The sequence below is a fragment of the Chroicocephalus ridibundus genome, chromosome 21 (assembly GCF_963924245.1).
Source record: "Chroicocephalus ridibundus chromosome 21, bChrRid1.1, whole genome shotgun sequence".
Lineage (NCBI taxonomy): Eukaryota > Metazoa > Chordata > Aves > Charadriiformes > Laridae > Chroicocephalus > Chroicocephalus ridibundus.
The window spans coordinates 2,493,986-2,520,915 of NC_086304.1; the positions used below are offsets into that span (position 1 = coordinate 2,493,986).

Here is a 26,930-nt window from a genome sequence, read left to right on the forward strand (position 1 = left end):
CACACTGGGCGGGGGGAGCTACAGCCAGGGAGGGGACAAGGGAGGGGACAATGCTGCTGTCACCATCTGACCTGCAGGGATGAGACTGGGGGGGGCGGACGGGGATTGGGGGGGGGTGTCACTGCTCTTAGAGCAAAGAAAGGGACTGGGGGGGGTGGGGGGGGGGTCTCCTGAGCCCAGACGCCTGGTTGGGGGGGGGTGGGGGGGGGTGTAATGGTGTAAAACGTTTGGGCTGCCATGTTTGCCTTCCCATGGGCTGTGTGTGTGTGTGTGTGTGTGTGTGTGTGTGTGTGTGTGTGTGTGTGTCCCCACTGCAGCCACATCTGCCCCCGGGGGGGGGGGGGGGGGGGGGGGCGCTGGGGATGGGCTTGGACGTGGGCTCCCCCCGGGATGGGACCAGGCTCCTGCCCAGCTCTGGCCCTGGCGCTTCTCCCGGTCAAACCCACCTGAGGGGACACCCCCCCAACCCCCCCCCCCCGCCAAGGGCTGCCAGGCCGAGGGTCAAGGCCAGGAAAAGCAACCAGGAATTATTGCGGGGGAGGGGGGGTGGGGGGGGGAGTCACAGTCCCAAAGTCCTGGAACAGAGTCAAAAGAAAAAAAAAAAAAAAAAAAAAAAAAAAGGAAAAAGAAAAAAAACCCAATCCCCCCCCAAAAAAAAAACACTTGAAAGGGGCACGAGGCAGCACCGATACCACCCCCCACCCCCCCCCCCCAGCCCCCCCCCCGGCCCCGGGTGGGCACCGGCCTCCAGGAACCCCCAACTCTGACGTCCCGGGACGGTGCGGGAGCGGGGACGGACACGGGGAGGGACACGGGGACGTTCAGCTTCGGTGAGGGGGTGGCAGCGGGGAGGGGGGGGAAAAAGGGGGTGCAAGAAACAAAGGAAGGGGCCGAGGGCGGGGGCTGCGGAGCGGGGGGGACACACACACACACACACGACATGCGGGGACGGGGCCCTCCGGGGTCACGCCGCCGCCTTCACCTGGGACCAGCAAACGGCTCAAGTCACAGCAGCCACCGGCGGGTGGGGGCCAGGTGTGACTCCTACCCCCCCTCACCCCCCCACCCCCGGCCAGGTCCTAAACGTGTCGTGGGCTTGTGGGAGCGTTCACAGGACACCAACGGGCGTAATACTGACGGGAGGAGGTGGGGGTGCGGGGGGGGCCAGTGCTACCCCCAGTCCCGAGGCCCTTTGCTGGCTTTCGTCCGGCCGCTGCCGGCCCCAGCAACGGTTACCGCATGATCCGTTTCGCTTTGATTTTTTTTTTTTTCCACCAGGGGGTTGTTGGGTTTGTGTTGTTTTGTTTTTTTTCCTGCTTCCACTGCTTGAGTTTCTTTCGTTGTTTTGTTTTGTTTTGTTTTTTTTTTTCCCTGTTTCATTTCGTTGAAGAGTCTTGGCAAAAAGCAGCCCCGGGAAGATGCTGAGACTCGGCTTCCTTTTTACCGTCGAGGACCGAGACCTCGTCCCCGGGGACGAAGCTCAGGCCCGGGCCGGGCACGGAGACGTTGCGGGAGAGGGCGGCCGCGGCCATCACATGATGCCGTTGGTGAGGTACTGGAAGCCGTCGTAGAGCTTGGTGGTGATGGAGCGCATGCTGCCGTCCACCATCTGCTCGATCAGCAGCTGCAGCTGCTCCTCCGTCATGTTCATGTGGAACCGCTCCTTCAGGTTGCGGATGGTGGAGGAGCCGTGGAAGCAGGGGAGCTGCGACCCTGCGGGGAGGGAGGAGCGGGGTCTGGCGCGGGGGCACTGGGGCCAGCGCAGCCCCCAGGGGCCGGGTGGGCTCCGGCCAGCGCGGCCCGTCCCTTGTCACTGCCTCTGAGGCCGGTTTGTGGCGCGGGGAGTCACAACCCGCGGCCACCGAGGACGCTGGCGCCTGTTCCCGCACTGAGGGAATGGCAACCCCCATCCCTCTGGGTGTGTTTTAGGCTCCCCCGGGACCCTCTCCTGCTCCGAGACTCCTCCAGGCGAACCCCAGGCGTTTCCCTTCACACGCCGGGGGTCACCGAGCCGTTCCTGAGCCTCTCCGCAGCCCGGCCCCTCCCGCGCCGTGGCCCCTCTTACCTTGCTGCATGATCTCCACGATCTGCACGACTTTATCCATGTGCTTCCGCGCAGCGATGAGACCCTGCAGCATCAGCATCTTGTAGTAGTTGAACATGTCCCCGTCCAGGCCGCCCATCACCTGGAAGGGAGAGGCTGGTGGGTGCAGGGCAGCGGCTGGAGAAACTTGAGGACAACCTGAGCAGGGGGACCGTCAACTGGAAGGGGCACGACGGGATTTTGCCAGGGGCGGGGGGGGCGGATGGGGGGGAATTTCACTTCTCCGAGTGAAGCCACGCAGCAAACAGCGCTTTCAGCTCCTCGGCTGGCTCTCGGGAGCAGCTCGGCTGCGGAGCTGGCTAAGAACCGCTGGGGGTTTGCCGAGGTTTGACTGTGCCACCCCACGCCGCGAGACCACCCCTCAGCCCTCGCCGTCACGGCCCCCCCCGCGCGCTTACGTCCACAAATTCCGTGGTGAGTTTGAAGGCAGATGTCTCAAAGCCAAGATTCCTGGGGGAACTGGAGAGGATGAACCCGAAATCGATGTGGATTATGTGTCCATCCGCATCCAGCAAGATGTTGCCGTTGTGCCTGTGCGGGAGAAGGAAAACCTTCCATTAAACTTCGCAAGCGCGTGCACGGCCCCCGGGAGCAGCAGCGCCCCCGGGAGCAGCAGCACCCGCGGCTCCCAGAATTTCCCTGCTGTATCCAGGGACAAAACGACGAATCCCGGTAGAAGACAGGGCAGTACGGCGTGGGGACTCGCCTGTCCTTGACCTGCAGGAGGTAGCACACCAGGCAGTAACCGGCACAGCTCTGCACGAAATTCCTCTGGGCCGTCAGGAAGGATTCGGTGTTGTAATTGCCATGTTCTTGCAGGAAATAATCCAGCAGCGAAAGCAGGGATTGCTTCTTGATTTGGTGGATGGACACAGCATTCACGACTGGCTCAATCATGCCGCTGTCGGCGGAGATGACGAGGATTTTGTATGGCTTGATCCAGAGTGGGACACGCTCCTGTTCCCAGATGGACTGTGGGAGAGAGCGAGAAAATCCCTCAGGATCCCGGGCGGCCCCAGGCAGCCGCGGCCCCCGCGGGCAGCCCCGCTCCCGTCTCACCTGCAGCTGCTTGAGGACCTGGAAGGCGAGTAGCTCCTGCCGGAGGTCGTCCCCGCACTTGACGATGACGGAGAGGAGGCGCCAGGAGGGCAGGTGGCCGTAGGGGGACCCTTCCCGGATCCTCCTGCAGGGAACGGGCAAGGATGGGAGCGTGAGGAAAGGGAGGGTGGGCAGCGAGTCAGCCCCAGAGGTCTGACGTCGGGGGCTCGGGGCAGGGAAAGCCTCTGGGAATGCTCAGTTGGGACTGCGGCAGCACGAGCTCCGGGGCCCAGGACGGCAAGAACTGCACACCGAGCCCCCCCCCTCCCCAAACTACGGGGCAAATCCCACCCGAGCCAAAAACCGTCTCCGAGAAGAGCAGAAGGGAATGAACTCTCCCTGAATCCCCCAGCCCTTCCATCAGTATAACGCGGCCCAGACTGCCCCCCCAGATTTCTGGAGCCCAGAGGGCTCTCCTGCTTGCTCCAGTTGGAATTTGAGGGTTGGCCATAAATGAACGTGAATGAGTTTATTTCGGGACAGGCCAAACTCTTCTGACGTAAAAGATGCCTATAAATACCTGGCAAAGCCCCTCAAAGCCTAACGCAAGAGCGGCAAATTCTCCCTCCTCCGGCGCACCCACGGCTCGCTGCCCTCTGCCCCGGCCCCGCGTCAACGCACCCACCCTGGGGACCAGCAGGGCCTAAAGTCGAGGCCACGGTTATCGACTGGGCGAATCACGGAGCCGCCTCCTTGGATTTCCGGGACGGACAAAGTCCCTGCAGCGCCGAGACCAACCCAGCACACGTGCCCCTTCCAGCCCTACCTGACTTTCTCCTGCCAGGGCTCCTTCAGGGCGACGGCGGAGGGGTCCTCGGGGTCCCTCTTGAAGGAGGTGGGGGTGTGCGCCAGCTGCTCCGAGAGCCGCCGCCTGCAAGACACAGAGCCCTTGAGCAGCGAAACCCGTTGGTGAGGGAGAAAAGCAGCACCACCGCGCGCACCCAGAGCCGCTTCGATCCAAAGCGCTTCACAAAACTCGTGGATTCCCCCCCAAAACCTGGGTCACAGCCGCCGCTTTGCCGGCAGGAAAAGACGCCAGCGGCCGCGCAGGGGAGGCTGCACCAGCCCCGAGCGTCTCTTACACCGCCCAGAGTTCGCACGGCCCCTCCTTAACCCGTGCAGATGGTTTTTTTTTTGCCGGGAATCTGGCAATTTCGCGTCCTGCCCTTACTCCATCCGAACTCAGAAGCCGCCCCAGGGCCGCCGGTGCCCGGGCTGCTCGCGCCACGCCGGCCTCACCTGATGTCTCCAGCAGCGATGAACACGGGCTCCCGGCTCTCCTGGCTGGTGATGCTGTCCACAGAGAACTGGGAGATGTTGTCACAGCTGTTGGTGTGAATCTCTGGCAGCTGGGAGGGGAAAGGTGCGAGAGGTGGGATGTAGCGGCTGCTGGAACGCAATTCCCACTTGTTTTGGTTTTTTTTTTTACCCCAGGCAGGAGCTGGGATGGCACCGCCACCTGGGAGGGCCTTCCCTTCCCGCGCCGCTGCTGCGCCGGATCCCGGCAGCACCTCGCAGGGCCAGCACGGGACGAACCCTCCTGGCATCCCCCCCCATGCCCCCCGGCCTCACCTCCACCTGCAGCTCCACGATGTCGTCCACGGACCAAGCCTCGTCGTCGTTGTCGTAGTTGGGGACGGTGGTGAAGCTGCTGGTCCTCTGCTCGTGCGTGATCCCGCACTCGGGCAGGTTCTCGGCCGAGCGCGTGCTCCGGATGCGGTTCTCGGGGATCCGAGCGGGCACATTCGCTGTGTCGAAATTGTCACATTCAAGTACTTCGACGTAGATTAAATAGGGAGCCTGGGGGAAGCGAAGCGCAGCGTTAGCAGGGCACGGCCGCTGGAGCGCCAGGCAGCGACAGCACCTTTTTGGCGTCTGGTTTTTGGGGCAAAGCCGTGCTGTTCGGTAGATGTGGAAAAGCCCCCGGGGCAGGGCTGGACCTCCCAGAGACGCCTGCAGCCCACGGTTACCCTCAGGGGTATTTCTCCCTCCCCCAGCTGCCTGCACAGACCTCTCTCCCCGTCGCTCCCAGCCCTGGCAGTGACAGCGCAGCCCTCGGGACGCGGGAGATTTCCCTGAGCCCAGGCGCGAAGCGTTTCTTTCGCTCCGTGCCCAAGCACAGGCCGCGCCGAGGATAAAATAATCTGCCTTTCGAGGGCAAAACCCTCCTCCGGCCGCTCGTACCTTGTCCTTGGAGTTGAGGACGACCGCCTGGGTGTGGGGCACCCGCACTACGTGATGGTCGAAGCCGGCCGTCGGCAGCCAGGCGCGCGCCGGCAGCTTGTGGTTCAGCAGCGACAGCTCGGAAATGAGCCGCTGGGTCTTCTGCTCTTTGGTGGGCAAGGTGGCCAGGCGCTTCCCGATGGCGATCAGGGATTTGATGAATTCCCTCTCGGGGGCAAGTCTGACAGGCTAAAGAGGGTGGGGGGAGAGCGTTACAAAGGCAGCAGGTCGATGAGACGCCGGCGGTTTTGCCATCGGGCTCCGCAGTCTAAAAGCACCCGGGTAAACTCCAGATAAAGAGGCTCTTCCCATCCCACCCTCTTCCCCGCTCTCGGATGACGCTCCCGTCACCGGAGAGCCGGGTTCATCATCCGGGAGCAGAGCAGGGTGGGATATCAAAGCACTTTTTCCCCCTCCCTCTCCAGGATTCCTCCTCCCCGAGACTCCGGAGCCGCCATCCCCACCCAAACACCTGGATCCCTAAGACTCCGGAGCCGCCATCCCTACCTGAACCCTCGGATCCCTGAGACTCCGGAGCCACCATCCCCACCCAAACACCTGGATCCCTAAGACTCCGGAGCCGCCATCCCTACCTGAACGCTCGGATCCCTGAGACTCCGGATCCACCATCCCCACCCAAACCCTCGGATCCCTAAGACTCCGGAGCCGCCATCCCTACCTGAACCCTCGGATCCCTGAGACTCCGGATCCACCATCCCCACCCAAACTCTCGGATCCCTGAGACTCCGGAGCCCCCATCCCCACCCAAAACCCTGGATCCCTGAGACTCCGGAGCCCCCATCCCCACCCAAACCCTCGGATCCCCGGCTCCCCAGCGGCCAGGAGCCCGCAGCCAGCAGAGGGAGCGCGAATCGGCCTCAGCCCCCAGCTCAGCGCCGGGTTTTTTTTCTTGTCTCCTCACCCCGAAGCCTCTCGATCGTGGCTCATTCCAACCATTTGGCAAAGATCAAACTGCGATTCGGGAAGCCCCTTGGACCCGGGAGCCCCCCAGCACCCCCACGGCTTAAGCCGAGCTCTCTGCTCCACTTTTTCAAGCTTTCAAATCACAACAACAAACGATTACGGCTGATTTCTGTCATTTCAGATGCAGAATTAAACTTGCAAAGTGTTCACTGGACAATCATGCTGGAAATGCACATGCAAAAAGCTACGGAGCGTGAGAAGAGGAAGCAAAGGAAAACGTTGGAGAGCCGGGAACGGCCACACAGCAAAATAAAGGGATGGTAAAAAAGAGGAGAAGGATCGGTCTGGTGGTTCCCTTTTAGGAAAGGGCAGGTGGGAAATCGTTTGTATCTGTAGTCCACGTCAAAAATCCTTCCAAAAACCCTTCCTGGCCTTTCCTCCACCCCCGCAGAGGCATCCTCGGGCCCGGAGGCAGCTTTTTCCACCGCACCGCAGCCAGCGACATCGCTTCCGCCTACCCGGCGGAGGGTATTTAAATAAACCCCTGCCCCAGCTGATGCTCCGAGGGGCTGAAAGCGCCTGGTCCCGGCCGGACCCTGCCCTGCCTCGGCTCCTGCCACCCCCTGCCCCAAGGCTGCCTCGACCCCCGGGACCGTTTCCCTCGACTGCATTTTGTCCCGTTTCTGCGAAAACCGTTTTAACGCTATTCAAAGGATGCTCCGCTCCTCCCGGCGCCTCTCCCACCGGACCCCGGGGGCTGCCATGTCCCGGCTCCTCCAAGGGCCTTCTGGTCTCTGGGGGGACGCGGGTCTCCAGGTCCGGCACGCAGTTGGCATCGTCGCTCAAACAGCCCCGTGTCCCCGCCGAGGTCCCTCTGCGTTACTTGGCAGAATAATTTAATGAAAGAGTCGCCGGGTGGGAATTCAGGACGTGCCCAGGTGAGGAGGTGCCCACGAGCAGGAGCAGACCGCGAGCCAAGTCCTCCCGGCTCAGCCCTGCGTTGATCTCTCGCAAGCACAGGCGGTTTTTAAACCCCTTTTTCTCCAGGGATCCCAAACCATCTCCTGCGGCACCTTCTCCCGGCTTTGCAGCCAACGGAGCGAAGCCGTGCCGACCCCGGGAGCGCCCCGTCGCCTCCGTGACCCGTCTGCATCGCCGATGTTTATGCTCCGCTTGAAAACCTTCAGGTCTCGGCTCCTCCGGCCAGAAACACGCGGCCGGGAAACGTCCTCCCCATCCCGTCCCGCTCCAAAGGCATCTCGCCGAGTGCCGCTCCGGGAAGTTTCGCATCCTGTTATGGAGAAGCGGCTTTGGAAAACGGCATCAGCTGAAGCGGGGCCGTCCCTGGCCCGAGCCATCGCAGGAAACGCCGTCTCCAGCCCGCCCGGAGAGCTGCAGAAAGGCCGTCCCGCCGACGCCGGGCTGCGGAGAGCTGCCTTTGCCCTGGCTCATTAACATCACGGTCCTGAAGCCAAGCGAAGAGAGGACGGGAGATGCTCTTCCCTCCTCCGACCACCCGACGGCTCCTGCTGTTGCTCTGATCCAACATAAATATTTACTTTCTACCGTTTACTTTCTACTACGGCAAAACATTTCACTGGCAGCGCTTGGAAGGAACAATATTCCCCGCTCTTAAATTCGGCAGGGCTTTTGTGTCTGTGTTTTGCTAAGACACGCTTCAGGAGCGTCCTTCTTCCCAAACCGCTTCCCAGCGCCGGGCAGGGACGACGACACGGATCCGGTCCTGGCTACAGGACGGGCGGAGGAGGGAGAGCCAGTGTCGGAGCGGTGCCGGAGGTGTCACACCGCGGCAAGGCCGGTCCGGTTCCCCCAGCCATCCCGCCCGGGTGGGTTCGTCCGGGTGGTTTCGCCTGGGCGAGCTTTAAGCATCTCCAAAAACCAGGAGGGTTAATTTGGGACCCTTCCCAGCCTCCAAGCGGGATGTTTTCCAGCTGCCAAAGCGTTTTCTTCTCTTCTACCGACCTCTACCCCGAGGTCCCACCTCTCCTCGGCTCAAACCAGCACATTTTGTCGTTTCGGAGCATTTATACAGCAAAACCCCGTTCCTGCTGCCCACGGTCCCGCGCTCCCCGGGGAGCGAGACCCACCCCCGGTCTATGGGAGCTGGGAAGCACCCAGTGGGGCAGAGCTGCTGCCCGGCCCCTTCGGCTTCGCTGCCAGCCGCCATGGTTTCGGCATCGGCGCTGGCAGCCGGGACCTGGCAGGATTTCTAAATGCCGTGATCGTTCGGCTCCAGCCTGTAGCGGGTTTATGAATTTGCCACAAATGGTTCCAAAGAGCCCCAGCTGCTGCCATCACCATCTGCCGTGGAAAAACCACAAGCGGAGCCAGGGGGAAAAGGTCTCCAGGGGAGAGGAACGGGGCGCTGACCCACGGAGATGGGTGGCACGGTCCCGGTGGAGGGGATGGCGGCAACAGCCATCACCGCAGCCGGAGGACGGCGAGGAGGCTCCTGCGATGCCCTGGGACCGAGGAACCTGCAAGCGTCCCGCTGACACCGAGCCTCAAAAAGCCACCGGAGGAGGAGACGTCGCTGCTTTTCCTTGGCCGGGAGGAGCAGGAGGGGCGGCGGGGGGAAAAAAAATAAAGCAACTTACCTAAATTTGGGCGGTAAATTGGGACTCAGAGCCCGGTGTCCTACCTCCCACCCAACCGCCAGCACCCACGGCTGCCCGAGCATCCCGCCGTCCCTTGCACCTCTCAAAAACCGTGGAGTTGGAGGAGATTTATAACAAATAGAAGGTTATTTAGCCTGCGCCAGGGGGTGCTCAGGGGTAAAACCCTTGTGCCTGTAAGCGACCGCAGCGCCAATGCTCCTGCCCGCGCCGTGCGGGGCGTAAAAAGTGTGAAAATCTTCCCTCGGCAGGCACAGAAGGATGAGAGCTGGGTATACGGGACAAATAATTCTTTTTAAAGGCTAAAAAAAGGCTGGAGTTCACCACCCAAACCCCGGCCCAGAGGGATGGGGCTCCGCAAGGCGCCGCTGCCCCCGGGTAAGTGGTTTTGATCATGGACTACACATTCAACGCGTGGAAGCCCACTGGGAATCCCAGACGGAGAACACGCACCCGCCGTCAGGAAAACGACACAGATGAGGAAGATGCTATTGATTTAAAAAAAACAAAACAAAACCAAAAAAAACCCAAAACGTAATGAAAAAGGCTCATTTTGAAAGAAAAGTGCTCTATAAGGGAAACGCTGGGTTTTGATTGAAAGACCAAAATTTAACACACAGAAAGGTGGGGGGGGAGAAGAAATAATGATTCGTGGAAAAAAGCAAATTAAATCCCATCTTGGCAAAGGACTTTTAAGTAAAATTCAAGGAAACAGCATTTCCTCTTTCATCTGCGGACGCCGCCACGCCAAGGTCAGCGACTGCTCGGACCGAAATGGGCAGCAGCATCAGCCCCGTCCCCCCCCCGGCCTCCGCCGTTCGGTGGCGGCACGAGGGTTTCTCTGGGGGGAGGGGGGGGAAGGCGGGGGGTAAAATGAGTGGGGGGTAAAATGAGTACCCAGGGGCCCCCCCCGCCACCCTCCAGCCCTTTGGGGCTTTCTGCTTTATTTTAGCCAAACCGGTGCAAGCGAATTTGCCCCAAACTCCGTTTCCGCCGGACAAGCGGGAAAGGTTCAATCGAAGCCGGCACCGCCGCGAGCCCGGCTGCGGTGGCACCAGGCAGCCAGTGCGCGCGCGGTGCCGGGGAGCCGGGGGGGTGACGCCGGTTTTGTCCCCCTCGGCGAGGGCTCAAGCGGTGACAGACACCGGGGGCCGGGGGGGGGGGACGGACACGGCTGGGGAGCAGAGGTGCTCGCGGCGCGCGGCCATGGCCGGGGTTTTGGTGGCAGAGAGGAAATGCTGCTGTGGCGGGGAAGGCAGGCAGCCCGGGCGCAGGAACGAAACGGGCCACTTACGGGAGAGAATGACTTATCGAGACTTTCCGTACTGGAGGAGAGCTCCTGGGAAACGGAGGAAAGGGGGTTTGTTGGCAGTTTTGGGTGGTGGTGTTTGTTTGAAAGGAGAGAGAGGAAGGAGGGAGAGGGGGAGAAAAAGCAATAGTTTAGCTCCAGGTTCACAACCATCACTTTTCATTTAATTCTTTTTTTTTTTTTTTTCTTCCCCCCCCACCCCATCATAATTTCGCCGCCTTTTACTCTTGGAGAGGAAGCGGCATCCAAACCTGCACGTGGTGCTTCCAGAGTAACGCGACAACAACTTCCCGGATCTAAACCGGAGCCGCCTCCGGCCGAGGCCGCTCGTGGTGGAACCAAAGCGGGAGCGGGACTGGCGGCCCAATCGGCAGATCCTACGCTGAACACCCGTAAAACCCCCACGGATTTTCCCCGTTTACATCCTTTAAAATGTTCTTTACCCCAGGAGCGTAACTCAGGTTTCGGCTCTGACTTTCTCGGCTCGGAGCAGCGGCAGAGACGGGAGCTGGTGGGGCAGGCAGGGATGCTCGTGCCGGTATCTGCCCTGACACCGGCCCCTCTCCATCGACAAAACCGCGTGATTTTTCTCCCCTGGACTCTAATTCCGCCTCTTAATTTCGACAGATAAAATTAACCACCCCCCCCACCCCCGGAAACTGTCCTAAAAGTTAAAAAAAAAAAAAAAGGACCCCAACGATTAAACTATTTTCAAGTCGACGAGAGAGTTTTCACCAGCGGAAGGGTTACTTTACGGAGCGGCATCCCGGCGCAGCCCAGCAAAGCCTTGGTACCGCGAGCACAAGCCCTCGGCCACGTTCCCCACCGTCGCCCAAAGCCACCCACCCCCCCCCCCCCTCCCGCCTCCTCCCTAAACCAGCGCTTTCCACCTCCACCCCAACCGCCCACCACCTCGGGAGCCCACACGGCCACTGTTTTCACGCCGAAAAGAGAGATAATAAAAAAAAAAAAAAAAAAAAAAAACAAAACGGAGCTTCGCGCCCTTGAGACCGGTGCGTGTAATTGGTTTTAAAATCCACTTCCCAAAAAGAAACAAACAGGTCTGGGTTTAGTGCGTTAATTACAGGGATACGCTAATTCCACCAGGCTTAGTCTCACCCTAAGAAATAACAGTCTTTAAATTAATCGCTTCCGCGTGACCACATAAAAACCCAAACAGCGCCGAGACCCCGTAAGGCTCACTGAGAACAAAAAAAAAAATACCTATCCCGAGCCCCGAAGATGCTCCGGGCTCACGTTGCTGCTTCCTTCCCGGGCATCAGACTCATTCCTGCGTCTTAAATCAAGATATTTAGGGACCAGTTTCCCCCTGTTTTGTTGTAAATAAGAAAAAAAAAATAAAAAAAAAAATCTCTGACCAGGAGATCAACAGCGGGAGGCGGCTGCGGGACGGTGCCGTCGGGAGGTAAGTGGAAAAGCTTTTAAAAAGCGGGGCTTTGGGAAGCACCGTCCCACAGAAAATGAGCCAGAGCCGGGGGCACGGCGAGTTCCTCCAGCACAAAACCTGGATCCGGAGAACAGGAATAACGAACTTGGAGTGGGAATTAATTTTTTCTTTTTTTTTTTGCTTAGCGTCTGACCTTCCGGCATAATCTCAGCAGTTCCGGACGTGTTTGGAGCCGGTTCCTCCCCATGCGCCTGCGCTTCCAGCAACGCCGTTTCCCCCGGAGGCTCCTCTCCCCGGCTCCGCAGGGGCAGGGAAAGGCCGGGCAGAGCTTGGCCTGAACCCACCAGCTTCTCCCAAGGGACAGGGCTGCAGGAGGGCCCAAGGGCTCTGGTATTCCCTATTCCCCCCATCCAGCGCAGCGCGGCTCTGCCCGGGGATGCAGCGGGGCGGCCGGACCCGCCGGCCACTCAAGGAAGGACATTTTTGAGGCCTCTATTCGATATTTGACCATTTCCCCAGCGAGGTTCGGGTAGTTTTACGGCAGCCAGCCAGCAAAGCGTAACAAAAAAGCGCTCCAGGGAACACAGCTCGTGGGGCAAGACCTGGCCAAGCTTGGCTTCCTCCTACGTCCCCCAAACCTTCCTCCCCTGCAACAGCTCCAGCCGCCACGACGCTTCCCACATCCCCTCGCCGGGGGCTGCTTCGGCCCCGGGGGACGCTGGCCGGCGTCACCAAGGGGCACAAACCTCCGCAAAGCAGCCGATGCGGCAAAACGTAAAGAAGCTCGGCACGTTCCCGGCTTCTCCCCTCCGCGGCGTTTGCTCGACGCTTCCAAAAGCGCCTGCTGGAGGAGATGAGGATCCCGCGAGACTCGCTTCCCCGGGAAAGCAGGCTGGAAGGAGCGGGGAAACGAGCACAGCCGAAGGGCGCCGGCAGCGCGGCTCCTCTCCCTCGCAAACTCGCCACGCGGATGAGCCCTTTCCCAAGCATGGGCGAGTTTCCAGATCTGTCGCTCGGGAAACAAGAAACCTTGAACGTTTAATCCCCTGGGCTCAGGCGAAAGGCAGGTGCAAAGGGGTGTTTACGGTCAGTCGCGGCCGTCGCCGGATCTCTCCCCTCTATCCATCGCGCCGCTCGGGACAGGGCTCATCCGCAACCTCCGTCTCTGCATCTCTCCCCTCTATCCATCGCTCCGCTCGGGACAGGGCTCATCCGCAGCCTCCGTCTCTGCATCTCTCCCCTCTATCCATCGCTCCGCTCGGGACAGGGCTCATCCGCAGCCTCCGTCTCCGCAGGGTTCGCTTTGGGGTTTACAAGGCTAAAACTCTTGGCCTTTCTTAAGACGTAGGAGCGTTCAGCACGAGTTCCTACCCCGGTGAACGCACCCCGTCGCACCGATAAAAATAACTTCATCTCTCTTTGTAAAGCCCCACCAGCGCTTTCGCTTCCACAAATCCTTCGCAGGAGGACTTCCCTACCTGCGACAAAACTAAAACGGATGTTACGGACGGTGGCGTTTTGTATCTTAAAAAAAAATAAAATAAAAAATTTTAAAATCAAGACGGCTCTTGGGAGGCAAACGCCTCACCAACACTGCCCGTATTATGGGGAAAGGGAGGTATTTTTAGCTAAAAGACACGAAAACGGGATGCCCGGAGGAGCGAGAGGTTGCAGCCCGAGTGACCGCTCTCCCCGTGGCCACGCGGAAGCCCGGCAGGCAGGGGGACGCCCCGCTGCGTCCAAAGGGACAATAAGGAAAAGATGCAAAACCTCCCAACTCGGACCCGTCCCTGGGACCTGGCAGCCGTTTGCCACACCGGCATCGAGCTCGCCGGTAGCCACGCCGCTCTTATGGCGGCGGGGAAACGAGCTCTGCCCGAAAAAGCGCCTATTGCCAGCGCTGCTGGAGGTGCAGTTCCAGAGGTTAAAGGCCAACAATGCTCCTCCACACCCCGAAGGGCAAAGGCAGGGCAAGGACGGGGGCTAAAAAGCGAAAGACCGGGGTCAGACGCGTCGGGCAACCTTGAATCAAAAGCACTTTTCAGATCCAGGTGCTCCGATAAGCGAATCCGTGCAAGAAACGCGGACGTAAACAGATTTGCATATAAACCCGCGCTGCCGTTTCTCAAGATAAACGCTGATGCTGCTGTTAAAAAAAAAAAAAAAGAAAATAACCCCCCCGGCGTGGGCAGCGCGCTCGCGTCGCGTGAAAGCTTTGCTCTTCCTCCACCACCCACCCACGCGCCACGGCCCCGCGTTAACAGCGAGGCGCTGGCATTTGAGAAGCTGCCGTTTGCAGCGCTCCCTCCCCGGCAGCCAGCCTAGATTCTTAACTGATTATTCAATTAGCAGGTTTCTAATTAATTTTTTTTTTTTTTTTTTCTCTCTCCTCCTCCTTTCCACTTGACTAGTGGAACCAGTTCAGCCAAACATTTCTGTTCGCACGGAGACACCGGTCTGCCCGGCTCTCTCCACCATCGGCCCGGCTCCGAGCAGGCGCTGGGTTCAGGCGCGCAGCTAAAGCGAGCCGTTCCCTCTTAGAAATCACTGCGTTTAATCCAGTTGGTATTAAAAAAAAAAAAAAGGACGTAAAAAGCTGTTTTTCCCCTCCCTGCTCAGCATATTTTGAACCTTGATCTTAGCTCGTGAATGGATCTGAGGGATGAACCACTCTCCAGGCAGTCAGCGGGATTTATTCTTCCCACCTCCGAGGCTCCGGGAGTTAGAAAACGCCGGTGGGAGGCAGAGCGGGGCCCAGGGAGCATCCTCCCTGTTTCACCCGGCTGCGGGCTCTCAGCTATAAACTTCGGTGCATCTGCCCTGAGATTAAAATTACTTCAAACCCCAGGACTCGCCATCGCGGTCCCGGATCTCTCAGCCCCGTCTCGCTGTGCCCTGCCACGCTGGCAGGGCCGCCGGGGTCACCCCGCGGAGCAGGAGCGGAGATAAGGGTTGCGTACGGGTGACTGGTGCGTCCTGGGGAGCCAAAGGGCTCGCAACCAGCCTCCGCTTTAACCCGGAGTTTTGGGGAGGGGGGGTGTGGGTTTCACCTTTGAAACGTCTTTTCCAAAAGCAACGAAGAGCCAGCCCTAGGAGAAAGGCGAAGCGGGGGCGGCAGCGCATCCCGGGTGCCTTCACCCCCCCAAAAACGCCGATTCAGACAGACCCTGGGGGTGCTCGTCCGCCCCTGGAGGGGTGGGGAGACGGGAGCGGGGAGCGGGTAACCGAGGCGCCGCGGCAGGAGCGGGGGCAGAGGCGTTGGCAGGCTGCGGAGGCAGCACGACCTGTTTGTGCAGCAAAAGCCCGGCGCTGGCGAGGGCTCGCTGCGCCGACACAGCAGCTCCCGCCGCGCTCGCGGAGGAGGCGGCACTAAAAAACAGAAAACAACACACACACCCCCCACACACCCTCCCCAAAGCCAGCGAGGCTCCAGGTTTGTAGAGCTCGGTGAAATGACGGGGATCAGACAGCACCACGACTCTCCCTGCCCCGAGTTCAGCCCCTCCTGGCCCCAGCAGGTATCTCCGGAAGGTTCTGGTTGCTCGGCCCAGCCACGAAGGGTTTTACTGAGGTTGAAGCAGCCGTTCTGCCCCGGGGGGAGGTTTTGCTGCCAGGTCGCTGCCTGCAGCCCCGCCAAAACCCCGGGGAGCCGGCCACCGTGTCCCCGCCATGGCCGGCGTCCACCCCACCGAGGTTTCACCAGCCACCCGGCCCAACTCCACCGGGTTCCTGCCCAGCGCGACCGACCCAACGGCACGGGCAGGACCCGCTCCTGCCGCAGACAGCGAGGGTCTCGTCTTGGAAATTAACGTCAACAGGTGAAAAAAAAGAAGTTAAAACATCCCCATCGTGCAAGCGCCGGGACGGCAACCTGCCCCCACGTCTACAGCACGGGATCCTGGCCGCGGTCTCCCGGCATCCCAGTGGAGCACGCAGCCAAAGCCATCCAACCGCCCCATCCCAGACCATCTCCGACGGACGCTCCCTGGTGGCTCCCCCCTGGCCTCCAGCACCAGCCTCAGGTTACAGCCGGATCCTCCCCTCCTGGTCTCATGTTGCTCAGGTGGAAAATTCAATGCCGAGCATTTAATCCACCCTTTGTCTGTAAATAAATCGGAGAACGGGACACACCTGGACTCCGGCAAAATACAACCACCACCCTGGAAAACCAGGGCTGGAGGAAAGGCTGAGGCCATCCACCCCGAACCGGAGCAACGCAAGGCGACAGGAGTCTCCAGCTGGCGGCTTTTCCTTTGCGTGCTTTTGTATTAATTGAAAAGTAATAAATACAAAATAAATTTACACCATTAGAACCGTATCGCGGAATTACATTACGGACGCGTAAGCCGGTGAGGAATAAAACCCCACAGTGCGAACGGCGCTTGAAATAACCCCCCCCTGCCTCCGGCCCGTTCTTACGGCGGTTACGCAGCGTGAAGTGACAAGTGGAACGTAAAGCCCCCAGCGGGAAGAATTATTCTCTAGAAAAAAAGTGCCAGGCGACCGCGGGGGAAAGGACGGATTCACCCCAGGGCTGACTCCGGACTTTGCTAAGAGCCGTCCCCCACCACGCTCTAAAACCTTTTTTTTTTTTTTTCCCCCTCCCTTAAGCAGCATTAATACCTGCTTTGGGTCTGACTCAGCTAATCCGGGAACGGCAGGTACCCGCGGCCCTGGCAGCGAAGGACAGAGGCACCTTTAAGAGCCTAGAAACAGGGAGGACCTGGCACCGCGCTCCACGAGGAAGATGTGGAGCAACGGGCAGAGGTCCAGAGGAGAAATAAAACCCCAGAGGTCTAGAACAGGCGACCTACAGGAAACGTCGAAGAGGCCAAAATTGTTCAGTGGAGAGAAGATTGATGGGAGCTGGGAAAATAACCCCCGTATTGTTCAGTGGAGAGAGGAGCGATGGGAAAATAAACCCAACCGGACCACCTCCTCGGTAGAGCCAAAAAGCGGCTTTGGGACTTGGTGGCGAAGGGGAGACGAAGCCCGGACGTGGGAAACCCCTCACCGGGACCAAGTCTGGCTGGAAGCCCTGCGGCGGAGCCTCCGGCACCGCCAGAGATCGCAGGACACTTCCACAACAGTCTTTCAGGGACGGACGGGACAGACCTGTCCTCCTCCGTACCCCTCCTTTCCCTGCACCTCTTCCTCCAGCCCTGTCCCCTACGGCTTCTATTTCACACCTACGCCCAATGCTTCAGCTTCTCCTCCCTACAGCTCTTCCAGAGTCCGTTTCTCCCGCTCTTCCAACAGCCCCCGGTCACGGGTCGGGAACGGCCACCTTCTCCGCAAAGCCCGTTCTCCATCCTCTGCTCCCCTTGGGAAGAGCCGCCCAGGCAGGCACGGCAAGACCAGACACCGCAGGCAGCGCTCCGTAAGGAGATTCAGGTGTCGCAGCCTCCCTTAATCCGGACCAACAACTTCTTGGTTTTACGTTCCGGTTTTGCAATTTTTCGCAAAGAGAGAAACAGGAGTCTCTCGGGAGGCGCGGCAGAAGCGGGTTCCCGACCCACGGCTCCACGGCGAGGACGTTGGCGGCAGAGACACAGGAGCATAAGGGGAAAACAGAACTCCCAGACGAGCACGCATCGGATTTTATTGCCCTAAAATCTCTGGTTTAAGAAAGTTTGGGGAGCAACCTATGGGCTGGTCCCAACACAACACAATTCAGACATCCGCGGGTCTCCTGGACCGAGCAACTTGTGGATTAAAGTATCTTAAAATAGTGAATTCTGGAATTTGCTGGAATTTATGCCGGACCTGCCCGGCCCCGCCATCACCTGGCCGGCTCCGGGGATCGCCGGGTTCAAATAGGAGGCCGTAACGTTCAGCACTTAAAATAACACCGGGCCAGGAAGGTGGCTGGGGCTGTTCGGAAGCCAGGAAAGTTCTTACGGCACCTCAAGTATCCCTACTGCCGTGTGCCGTTTAAACGGCTCGCCCCGCCTCCGGATCAAAACACGTTTCCAACATTGCCAAGAGAAACTCCTCGCCACGCTGCCTTCATCCATCATTTATGCAAAGCTTGGGTTTCCATTTTTCAAGCGGCTGCAGCCGGCGCGAGTAGGAGAGACCTCGGCGCGTCCTGCTCTCCATCAGCCGGCTGTTTTCCGACGGGCAGCGACATGAAAGATTCATTTACCCACCGGCAAACGCTGCGACCCCGGCTCCCAGCTGGGATTTTGCCCAAGAACCGCAGGGAGCGGGACAGGGTGGTTTTAACCTGAAACCAGCCCGGACGGCGGCCGCTTCACGCCTCCAAAACCTCCTTCAAACCCTTACCCAAAGGAGCCTTCCCCGCGCCCGGCAGACACCACGTGGCCCCTTCCAACGATTTATAAACCAGCGCGAAGCTGAGGGAAAGGGGGAATCTCGGGCAAGGCAGGAAAGCCAAGAAATACTCCACCGTTATGAAAACAGTCACAAGACGTTGAATGTCTAGACAGAGCCGCGGGGAAGTCGGTTCTCGGGGTCTCATCCACGTGGGGAGGACCCACGGAAGGAGCTGCGCGGAGGACGGCGGCTCTGAACGGCTGCCGAACCGCGCTCCCCCCCCGGGACCGGACCTTCGGCACCGCGGTTTTACGAGCCGTTTCCCAGCCTGGTGAAGCACCTCCCCGGGGGAGCGTTTCAACTTCTCCAGGCAGGGCAGGGGAAGAGGTTTGGTTGGCTCAGAAAAATCGGCATTCAGCACCAGCTCACCTCCCCCGTCCTCCTCATCTCAGCCCCGCGTTTCTCAGCACCTCACTTTTTAGCTCACGCTAAAAACCACCAGCCCTTCAAAACAAAACGAAATTAAAAAAAAAAAAGTTCCCTGTTTCTCCCCGCCTTTTCCCTCCAGGCCCCGCTGCCGAGGATGCTGCTCATCCCTTCGCTCCAAAAGTCTCTGTGTCAGCAGACGTGTGAAATGAATAATCCGCATTTTCTCCGGGAGAAACGCTCGCTCTCCAGCGAGCGCGCGCCGAGTCTCGCGGCCCGCGCCGACACAGGAGCTCGGCGCCAAAGCAACTTTGTGCCGATAACTTTTCGACGCTTCAAAATAAATGCCACAAAACCCACCGGAGCTACTGGGGTTTGGAAAACGTGCAACACGCGTATGCCCGAGTTTACCTGTTTAATCGTCGTCTGCTTTGGCGTTAAACCACGTTAGCGCCCAACCCTGCAAACTGGAAGCGTCTCCTCCGCGCAGCCCGGCCCCTCCGGCAGGGAAAGCCTGGCTTTCCACCACCTTGGAGCCGCGAAAACCAGCCAGAAATCCAAGGCTGAGCCAGGCACAGGGCAGCGGCGGCGGCCAAACCCCACGACTGCAGCTCTCGGCCCTGCGGCCAGAAGGGCTTGTGCCCCAAGGGCTGGTTTTGGCCAGGGCACGGGGTCGGCAGAGCCGATGGGTTTATCTGCTCTCCTCCTGCTCCCGGCCACCCAGCGCCCATCCTGCCTGCGAATGAACCTCAGCGTTGTTAAAGGCGAACAAGTCGGGACAAGGAGGAAATCAGATTTCCAACAGCGATCTTGATGGCTGCAGATTGCAAAACGCAGAGACCATCCCTGTTGCCCAAATCGTGTGGGAATTCAGCAGCACAGGAAGCGGCTCCGTGCTCCTGACCCAGCCTTACCTTGAAGCCGTCTAGTGCCCTCCCTTCCCCTCACACCAACAAAACTCCCCCTCTGGAGCCCCAACACCCTCAAGCGTGACCCACCGGCGTGTCTCAGTTTGACACAGGACTCAAAACTTTGATTGTTGGCAGCAACTAGGACATAAAAAAAAAAAAAACAACCCTGCGGTTAAGGGAGGAGCTACGAGATGAGAACTGACACGGGAGCACGGCCCCGGGAGCATCCCCTCCCGGGCAGGCTGAGCCCCGGAGAGCCCCGACATTACCTCTTCCTCGCTCTCGACTTTGGGATTGCTGGCTGTGCGCTTCAGATTGCTGCTCAGGCTGATGGTAACGGTGGCGTCCGACTTGGACCTCTGGTGAGTCCTTTTGGAAGGAGACAGCCCCATATCGGGCGCCGGGCTCAGCGACGGCAGCTCCCTCTTCTTGTAAGCTGGCTTCAACTCGTCCGAGAGGATGAGTTTCCGCAGCTTGGTCCCGCGGGAGTGTCGCTGAGTGGAGATGTGCATGTCCGAGGAGTAGGCACCCAGCAGCAGGGCACACTGCAGGGAGAAGTTGATGCTCTGCCGGCAGCGGTGCACGATGTAGGGCTTGATCGCATCTCCCACGTCCTCGTCCATGTGAATGTACATATTCAGCAGCTGTGGCAGGTAGAAGTCCACGTCTTCGTTCCTAAAGCAGAACAACCTATTCCCAATGTAAGCCTGCACACCAGGTTCCTTTGAATTGTACAAGTATGAAATGGCCATGGAGATATCAAAGAGTTTGGATTCAAAGAGCCGGAGGAGCCAGGACTGCTTAGCAGAGTTATTCTTCTGCCGCTTCCGGGCGGTTTTCACAGTGTTGGCCACGGTCTCGTCCTCCTCCTGGATCTTAGAGGCCGTGCCAGGCGGATCGTCCAAGCACTTGATTTCACAGCCCTCCACGATGTCTCCGTTGGCCAAATCCACCGCGGTCCGTGGGGCGCGCTCGGCCTCGCTGCCATCGGCCGGTTTCGTCAAGCTGTCGGAGGAGACGCCGTGCATCAACTTGACCTTCTCCAGGACCTCTTCGCAGGCTTTCTTCGCCACCTCGGGGTCGATGACCGCCAGCTCCCCGACACCTTCCGTGATGACGCTGAGGGACGTCCCGCCATTCCCTTGGGGCGCTGAGCCGGGCGCCTGGTCCACGCCTGTCCCTCGGGCTGGGTCTACCACGGAGTCTCCCATAGCAGTGGCGGGTCTGCGCGCTTCAAAGCTGAAAAGAAAAAACAAGACACACACACACACACACAAAAAAAAGTCAGGGACAGTCTGCGGAGGAGACCTGCTTCCAGCCTGAAGGTGGGAAATCAGGAATCCGTGCTGGGATACAGCTCAAGGGACACGGAGAGCTGAGGTTTGGCGCAAACCTTTTCAAGAAGCCTTTCTCTAGAGAGGGACGCTGCCCCGAGCCAACGCAGGCAGCGCCAGCTGGCCCAGCGCAACCCCGAGCTGGTCACGTTGGGGTTTAAAGGTCTTCTCGGTGAGCTCCCGCTCGGGCTTGAGAGAGCGCTGCAAGCATCTATCAGCCATTACACACACACACAAAAAAATCTCCCTGTTACCATGACGATAAAAAAAAAAAAAAAATAAATCGAGCGAGCCAAAAAGAGGAAGAGAGGGGGGAAAAAAATAAAATATAAATAAGCAGGTTGCTTTACGCTCTCCAGCCCAAAGGCGTTCTGCACGGCTTGGGACTAGAGGGCCGCGGGCTGGGGGGAGGCAGTGGCTCCGCTTCTCGCTGGAGCAGGTGGATTTTATCCCCCGTCCCCAGGTTTTTGCTCATTTTCCCTCCCTGCGGGACGGAGGGCGACAGCGGCACAGGGTGCTTCGATGGTCAAATCCCCCGTCGGGGCCGGGCGAGCAAAGAGCCGGAGCAAGAACCGAGTTGGTTGTAAGGCGGTCCCTGTTTTCAAAGTCCAGACGCCGCTGCCCGGATTACGTACCCTCGCCGACGATTAGTACTTAATTACGTTTTAAAAAGAAGATAAACGAGGGATCGAACGCACTTCCTGGTTTCTCATCTCAATAAAAAGAGCAACGGTGCATCTCTGCGGATAACCAGCAAGAATAAAGGCGGCCGGTGCCAAGTGAAATCGTCCTCTAAAAATAAAATAAGGCACTCTATTCAATCTGCCATCATTACTGCGGCCCTGGCTGCTTCCCTTTATTGCTCGTACGCTACAACAAGACAGCTCGTGATCAGCAGAAGGGCACAATGCCTTTTACAAATGTTGAGCGCTGCAAGCAGATTGCCAATTCCCTCCTGCTTTTCACGTCCAGCACGGTGGAAAAAATTACTGTCTTTGGAAAAGAAATTCACTGAACCATTTTCTGCCTGTCTGTTCCCCCGACAGACCCCCCAGCCCCTGTTCCGCCCGCAGAGGCTGCGCCGGCGGCTTCTCGCAACGAGATATTTCCCCGTTAATTTAACGACCTGCTTATTTTTACGAGCGATTACAGCTCCCGACGCGGGAGAAAGGGGTGAGGAAACCCACGGTGTTTCTCCCTAAATATTCCAAGCCGGTAAAAACGAGGTCGGCGCGTCCAGATGCGAGCGCCGCTTCACGGAGACCCGTTTCCTCCTCTTGTTTTCAAAGCACTTTAAGCTCTAACTACGAGGTGAAAAAAGCCTGACCAAAGTTCAGCAGTCTGAACTGATATGAATGGCATCTTTCACCCCGTCCGCACGGCAGCGACACACAACGTTTTCCTCTGTGCTTGCCATTCCCTTCCCTACAAATCCCGCATGCTTCAAATATTTGTGGTCATTAGATCCTAAAGACCCTGCGAGCTGAAGGAAGTTGGTTTTCCTTCTTAGTGAGCCCAGCCTTGCCCCACGAAACGCCCAGACGATCTAGTTTCTAAATTAACACCATGCCGGCAAAAAAGAGATCCGTCGGCGTAACCCGGCAAGGCGGGACTTGAAGAGGAACGGAGCGGAGCCGAGTCCGAGGAAGAGCAGCCCAGAGCTTTGCTCGTGCAATTCCGGGGTCCTTCAAATGTTTGCATCAAGACAACCGGGACAACAAACTGATGAAAAATAAAAAAAAAAAAAAAAGTGAGCGGTGGCATCTGCCGGAGCCCCAAAGGCGGCTCCGCGGCCCCGCGGCGGGTGCGGAAGTCCCTGCACAGAAGTACCACGGAGGGCTCTGCCGGCCCCGACTGGTTTATCCCATGCAGGGAAACGCTTTCGACATCCTCCTCGCCGGGTTGTAGAGGGAGGAAAAGCGCGAAGGATCCCGTTAAACCTCCCTCCCCGCAAACCCGGGGCTGGCGGGAGAAACCTGGTGCAGCGGGACAGCACAGGCTGTCATCCTGGACGTTGAACCTCCTACTCACGCAAGGTATCCCGATGACTCCGAGGTGTCCGCGACGCAGTCACCGCCAGCCCCAAGTCCCCGATGCCGTGGCCGCCGTCCCCCGGCCGGGCAGGCCCGGAGGGACCCGCGCCCCGGCTCCGCAGCAGCGAGGAGCCGGCCAGAGCTCGCGGCCGCTGAGTGGGTTAAACTTGGATTAAGGAACTGCGCAAGATAAATCCACCCACGGGCCTGCGGGGTTACCTCCGCACCGCAGGCACGGCTTGGAAATCCGTGCGTTGCTGTTTTGTTATTATTATTTCGCTCTTCGGCCGCCCCCTCCCCAGACACTTACACAGACGCCTTCTTCGGTGCCATCCCGGCAACGGGGCCGTTCGGAGCCCACCGAGGACACGTCTCCCCTCCTGGTGCTCCCTAAGAATCCCAGCGAGGGAATTCACTCCCCGCCTCCTGCACCTCTCCGCGTTTTTCCGTGATTCACATCACCGTTTGTGAAACGTATCACAACGTACTATTTACCTCCGGAGGCTCAGCCTAACTCCCCTATTCCAAATCGCTGGTCTCAACAGGGATAAAAACCCCATCAGCTGCACACAATGAAGCAATCCAGTCTGGAAAACAGGCCGAGCTGAATTCATGTGGTTCATCCTCCACCCACAGCCATAACGGGCCAAGTTTCTCTCTGGTGGAACAGCCCTGAAGTCGGTGATTAAATATGAAATAAAGGGAAGTCCCTATTAGCACAGAAACTACCGACGGAGCAGCCGCCTGTCGGTGCAGCGATCCCAGAGCACCGTTCCTTCGGGGGGGACAAAAGCGGAGGGAGATCTACGGGAACAGAGCCGTGGCTTTACAGGAAAAAAAAAAAAAAAAAAAAAAGAAAAGTCTTGCTCCTGCCTGACTTGAATAAGAAATATTAGCCCTGGCAACCAACCAGGAGGACAGGATGAAGCCTCACCAAGACATCTGGTCTCTATTACACTGCATTACTTTTTGTTTTGCTCAGCACTGACGGCCTTCGACATCTTGCCGTGCCTTCGGGAAGGCCACAGGAGTTGGGATGGGGGCAGAAAACATCGCGGCGGCGCTGGGGGGGGCCGGAGGAGGATAGACAGTCAGTGCCCCTCGCTACGCTCAGGGGAGAGTCCCCACTCCTCGGAGCGTCCCTCCGGACCCGCCGCAAACAGAGCAACTCAATGCGACTCCTCAGGTGACAGCTTAAAGGTTGGGGAAACTGAGGCACGAAGGGACTGCGACTGACTGTCCCCGAGGACAGACTCTGCCCATCAACCTCCCCCGCTGCACAAGGGCTGCTTTGGGGCCGTTCTCCAACGGAGCAGCAGCATCTTGCTGCGGAACAAACAGCGGAGGGAAAGCAAATAAGTGGATTTGCAGGAAAAAAGGCAAAGGGGAAGCCCTGAGCCAGGGACCACGCGATCGCTGGTGCCACAGACAGACAGGACGGGCTCCTCCGTCCAGCGCAGCCGCCCCCCGCCAGGACAGAGCGGCCTTCGAGAGCCTTTCCCTCCCAAGCGCGGCTCCGCTCAGCTGAACCGGTGCCTCAAACCAGTACGTCAAAGCCCCGACGCACCGGACCAGCCATTTCCTTAATGAAACAGCAGGTTACGAGCAACGCTCTGCTGGAAGAAACAGCCCCAGCAACAGCAAGAAACGCAGCAGGAGACCGACAAACTGCTCAACTCATTAAAGAACGGCTCCCAACGCTCCTCGGCCTCTCGATTCTTTAAGGGAGATGCCACTAACTCCCTGCTCCGAATGTCCAGCCACAGCAAATTATTTATAATTTGTCTCTGTGGCATCTTTCCTAGGAAGTCACTCCATCTCCCCCGCTGCGGAACGACGGTCCCCGGGCCGCGGAGGGGACGGAGGCGCAAGGACAGAGGGAAAGCCCCCGAACCGCGCTGCCAGCACTTCCTTCTTTCCCTCCTCCCCTGTGAATGACACAGCCCCACGGGAAGGCGTTGAATCCAGTGATTTACTTATAAATTAACTTCGCCATTAAAAAAAAATAAATATATATATATATATAATTGTGGGAGCGCTAAACTCTTTCTCACCTCTGAGAGAGGCTGGGAAGTGCCCCAGCCCTTTGGAAAAGGCGGGTTTTGCAGCAACAGGCGGCGGCGCCTCGGCGAGGAAGCCCTTCGCGAGCCCACTCCACGCATACCACAGCGGCGGCTCATCCACTCCTTACTCACACAAACACATCCAACCTTTTGTCCTCTTCCCTCACACCCCTCCGCCCCTGGCGAGCGGTTAATTACCATCCCTGAGCCAGCGAGGACAAACCCTGCCATCACAGCGACCTGTCTCCGAGCTCACCAAACCCTTGAGCGAGCCGCGCTGGCACGGCCACCCATGGGAAGTTTCCTCCTCCCAGTGATCACAAGGCACTTTGCGCCTGAACGTTCCCACACTCGTTTATATATGTAAATTCACCATTTCGAGCCGCTCTCGTTACCCACAGCCACGTCCGAGTTCTTTTCTCTAAAGTGTGGCCTGAAATAAGCCGTCTGGATGGGACTTAAAATGGAAGGAGAAAAGGCAAGGAGCTCACATCCCCGGCTCGGGCTCCGAGAGCGGCTCTTGCGCTGCCCATCCAAGCACAGACCCTGAGCTACGTGATGACAAATCAGCTGTGATTTAAGGAGCACACGACCCCGGCACAGACTGAAATCCCATTCGGATTTCCAAGGAAGAAGTCAGTGACTATTACCTCCGCCGGGGAGAGGCTGCAGGTTGAGCCGCGGGCTCTGCAGGAGCAGACAGACCCCTCGGCATTCGCAGGAGTCGAGGGAGGCCTCCGACACGGCCACCGGTTCGCGCGGAGAGCGACAAAGTCCCCAAGGGGAGCTCAAAAACCTCGGTGGCACTGCAAAGCCTCTGCTCTCCCAGCCGGCGCTGCGAGCAGGACGGCAGCAGCACTTGGGCCAAAGACCTGGAAACCAGCGTTTCCACCCGGTTACTTCCCCACGCTGCTTCTCAAAGTTTCACAACGGGTCAAAGCAGGGGACAGCAAAGGGAGTGATTAAATATTATTATTATTTATTGCGCCTGAAGTCACTATCAACTTGAAGCAGAAGTTTCGGGGAGGCGGTGGGGGAAAAGGAAAGCATCGACGAATTATCAACCCACGGCCAAGGCACGGATCTGGACGAGCCGCTGCTCCCCAGCCCAACGCGTTACGCAACATCTCCACTCTTTAAGTAGATATTTTAGGCAATTACAAAGCGCGAGGGGCACCAGATGGCTCCGGGGGGGGGGGGGGGGGGGGGGCTGGCAAAGCCTCGTCAGAAATGACAGTCTGACGGCGCGGAGAAAATCAGCTGAAAAAGCCTCCGAACGGGTCCCCGAGACTCTCCTCCAACCGGCCCACGCCACCAGCCCGGCGGCATCCCGGAGGGGGGGATGCGCTCCGGGGCCGGCCCCGAAGGCGGGGAGGTTGGTGCAGGGGGATGCGGGGATTCGCCGGGGGGGGGGGGGGGAAGAGGGGGGGGTGTCGCCCGCGTCCCCCGAAGGCCGGGGCGGAGCAGCGGTACCTGGTGCGATCCCATCCCGCGCCGCCGCCTCTCCGCTCCGGGGTGCCGACGCACGGGGCAGCGCAAGCGGCTCATCCTGGGGGGCAGCGGCTCCGCGGGGCTCCGGGGACGATCGGCTGGAAGGGAAAGGCGCGGGGGGGGCGGGGGGGGGGGGGAAGGAGAAAAAAAAAAAAAAAAAAAAAAGAGGAAAAGATGAATTTCCTGCGCGACGAGGCGCGCTCGGCCCGCAAAGCCCCGGCCGCCGGTGCTGGCGAGCCTGGGGGAGGTGGCGGAGGCCCCGGCCACCCCCGGCGGCCCGGCCCGGCTCTCCGGGAAGGGGCACAGGCCGGGGCGGGTGAGTGACCTCCCGGGGCAGCCGCAAAACAGACCCCAGAGACCTCCCTTCCCTTCCCGGGGCGCCGGTGTCGCCGCGGCCCGCACCGGGGTGGGGGCCCAGAGGAGGCGGCGGGGGCCCGGGGAGGGCGGCGGGGGGCGCGTTGCCTCGCGGAGGAGAAGGGGCGGTTCCCGGTGCCGGTGCGGCGCTCACCTGCGCGGTGCCGGCGCCGGGTGAGAGCGGAGCGGAGCGGAGCGGGGCGGGGCGGCGGAGCGGGGCGGCGGGGGTGGCGCAGGCCCCGGCGGCCCGGGCTGCCCGCGGCGCCGCCTGACGGGGCTGAGGGGCCGCGCCGCCCGCGAGCGCCCCCTGCCGGCCCGGCGGCACGCGCGCGGGGAG

General features: G+C 59.5%; 1 protein-coding gene across 3 annotated transcripts; it reads right to left on the bottom strand.

The window, feature by feature from the left end:
- Positions 1–1,374: 1,374 nt before the first annotated feature.
- PI4KB (phosphatidylinositol 4-kinase beta) lies at positions 1,375–26,881 on the bottom strand. 3 transcript variants are annotated; one of them, XM_063356978.1, is made up of 13 exons: positions 26,748–26,881; positions 26,222–26,337; positions 19,588–20,557; positions 10,280–10,324; positions 5,387–5,614; positions 4,775–5,002; positions 4,442–4,551; positions 3,969–4,073; positions 3,164–3,287; positions 2,811–3,076; positions 2,503–2,635; positions 2,066–2,186; positions 1,375–1,713 (listed from the first exon to the last, which is right to left on the bottom strand). In XM_063356978.1, the coding sequence occupies exons 3-13, from the start codon at positions 20,527–20,529 to the stop codon at positions 1,532–1,534; spliced, it is 2,484 nt and encodes an 827-aa protein (XP_063213048.1). In that variant the 5' UTR covers positions 20,530–20,557; positions 26,222–26,337; positions 26,748–26,881; the 3' UTR covers positions 1,375–1,531. The 3 variants fall into 3 exon arrangements, with proteins under 3 accessions (XP_063213048.1, XP_063213046.1, XP_063213047.1); XM_063356976.1 differs by lacking the exons at positions 26,222–26,337; positions 26,748–26,881 and adding an exon at positions 22,996–23,033; XM_063356977.1 differs by lacking the exons at positions 10,280–10,324; positions 26,222–26,337; positions 26,748–26,881 and adding an exon at positions 22,996–23,033.
- Between the last annotated feature and the right edge of the window lie 49 nt (positions 26,882–26,930).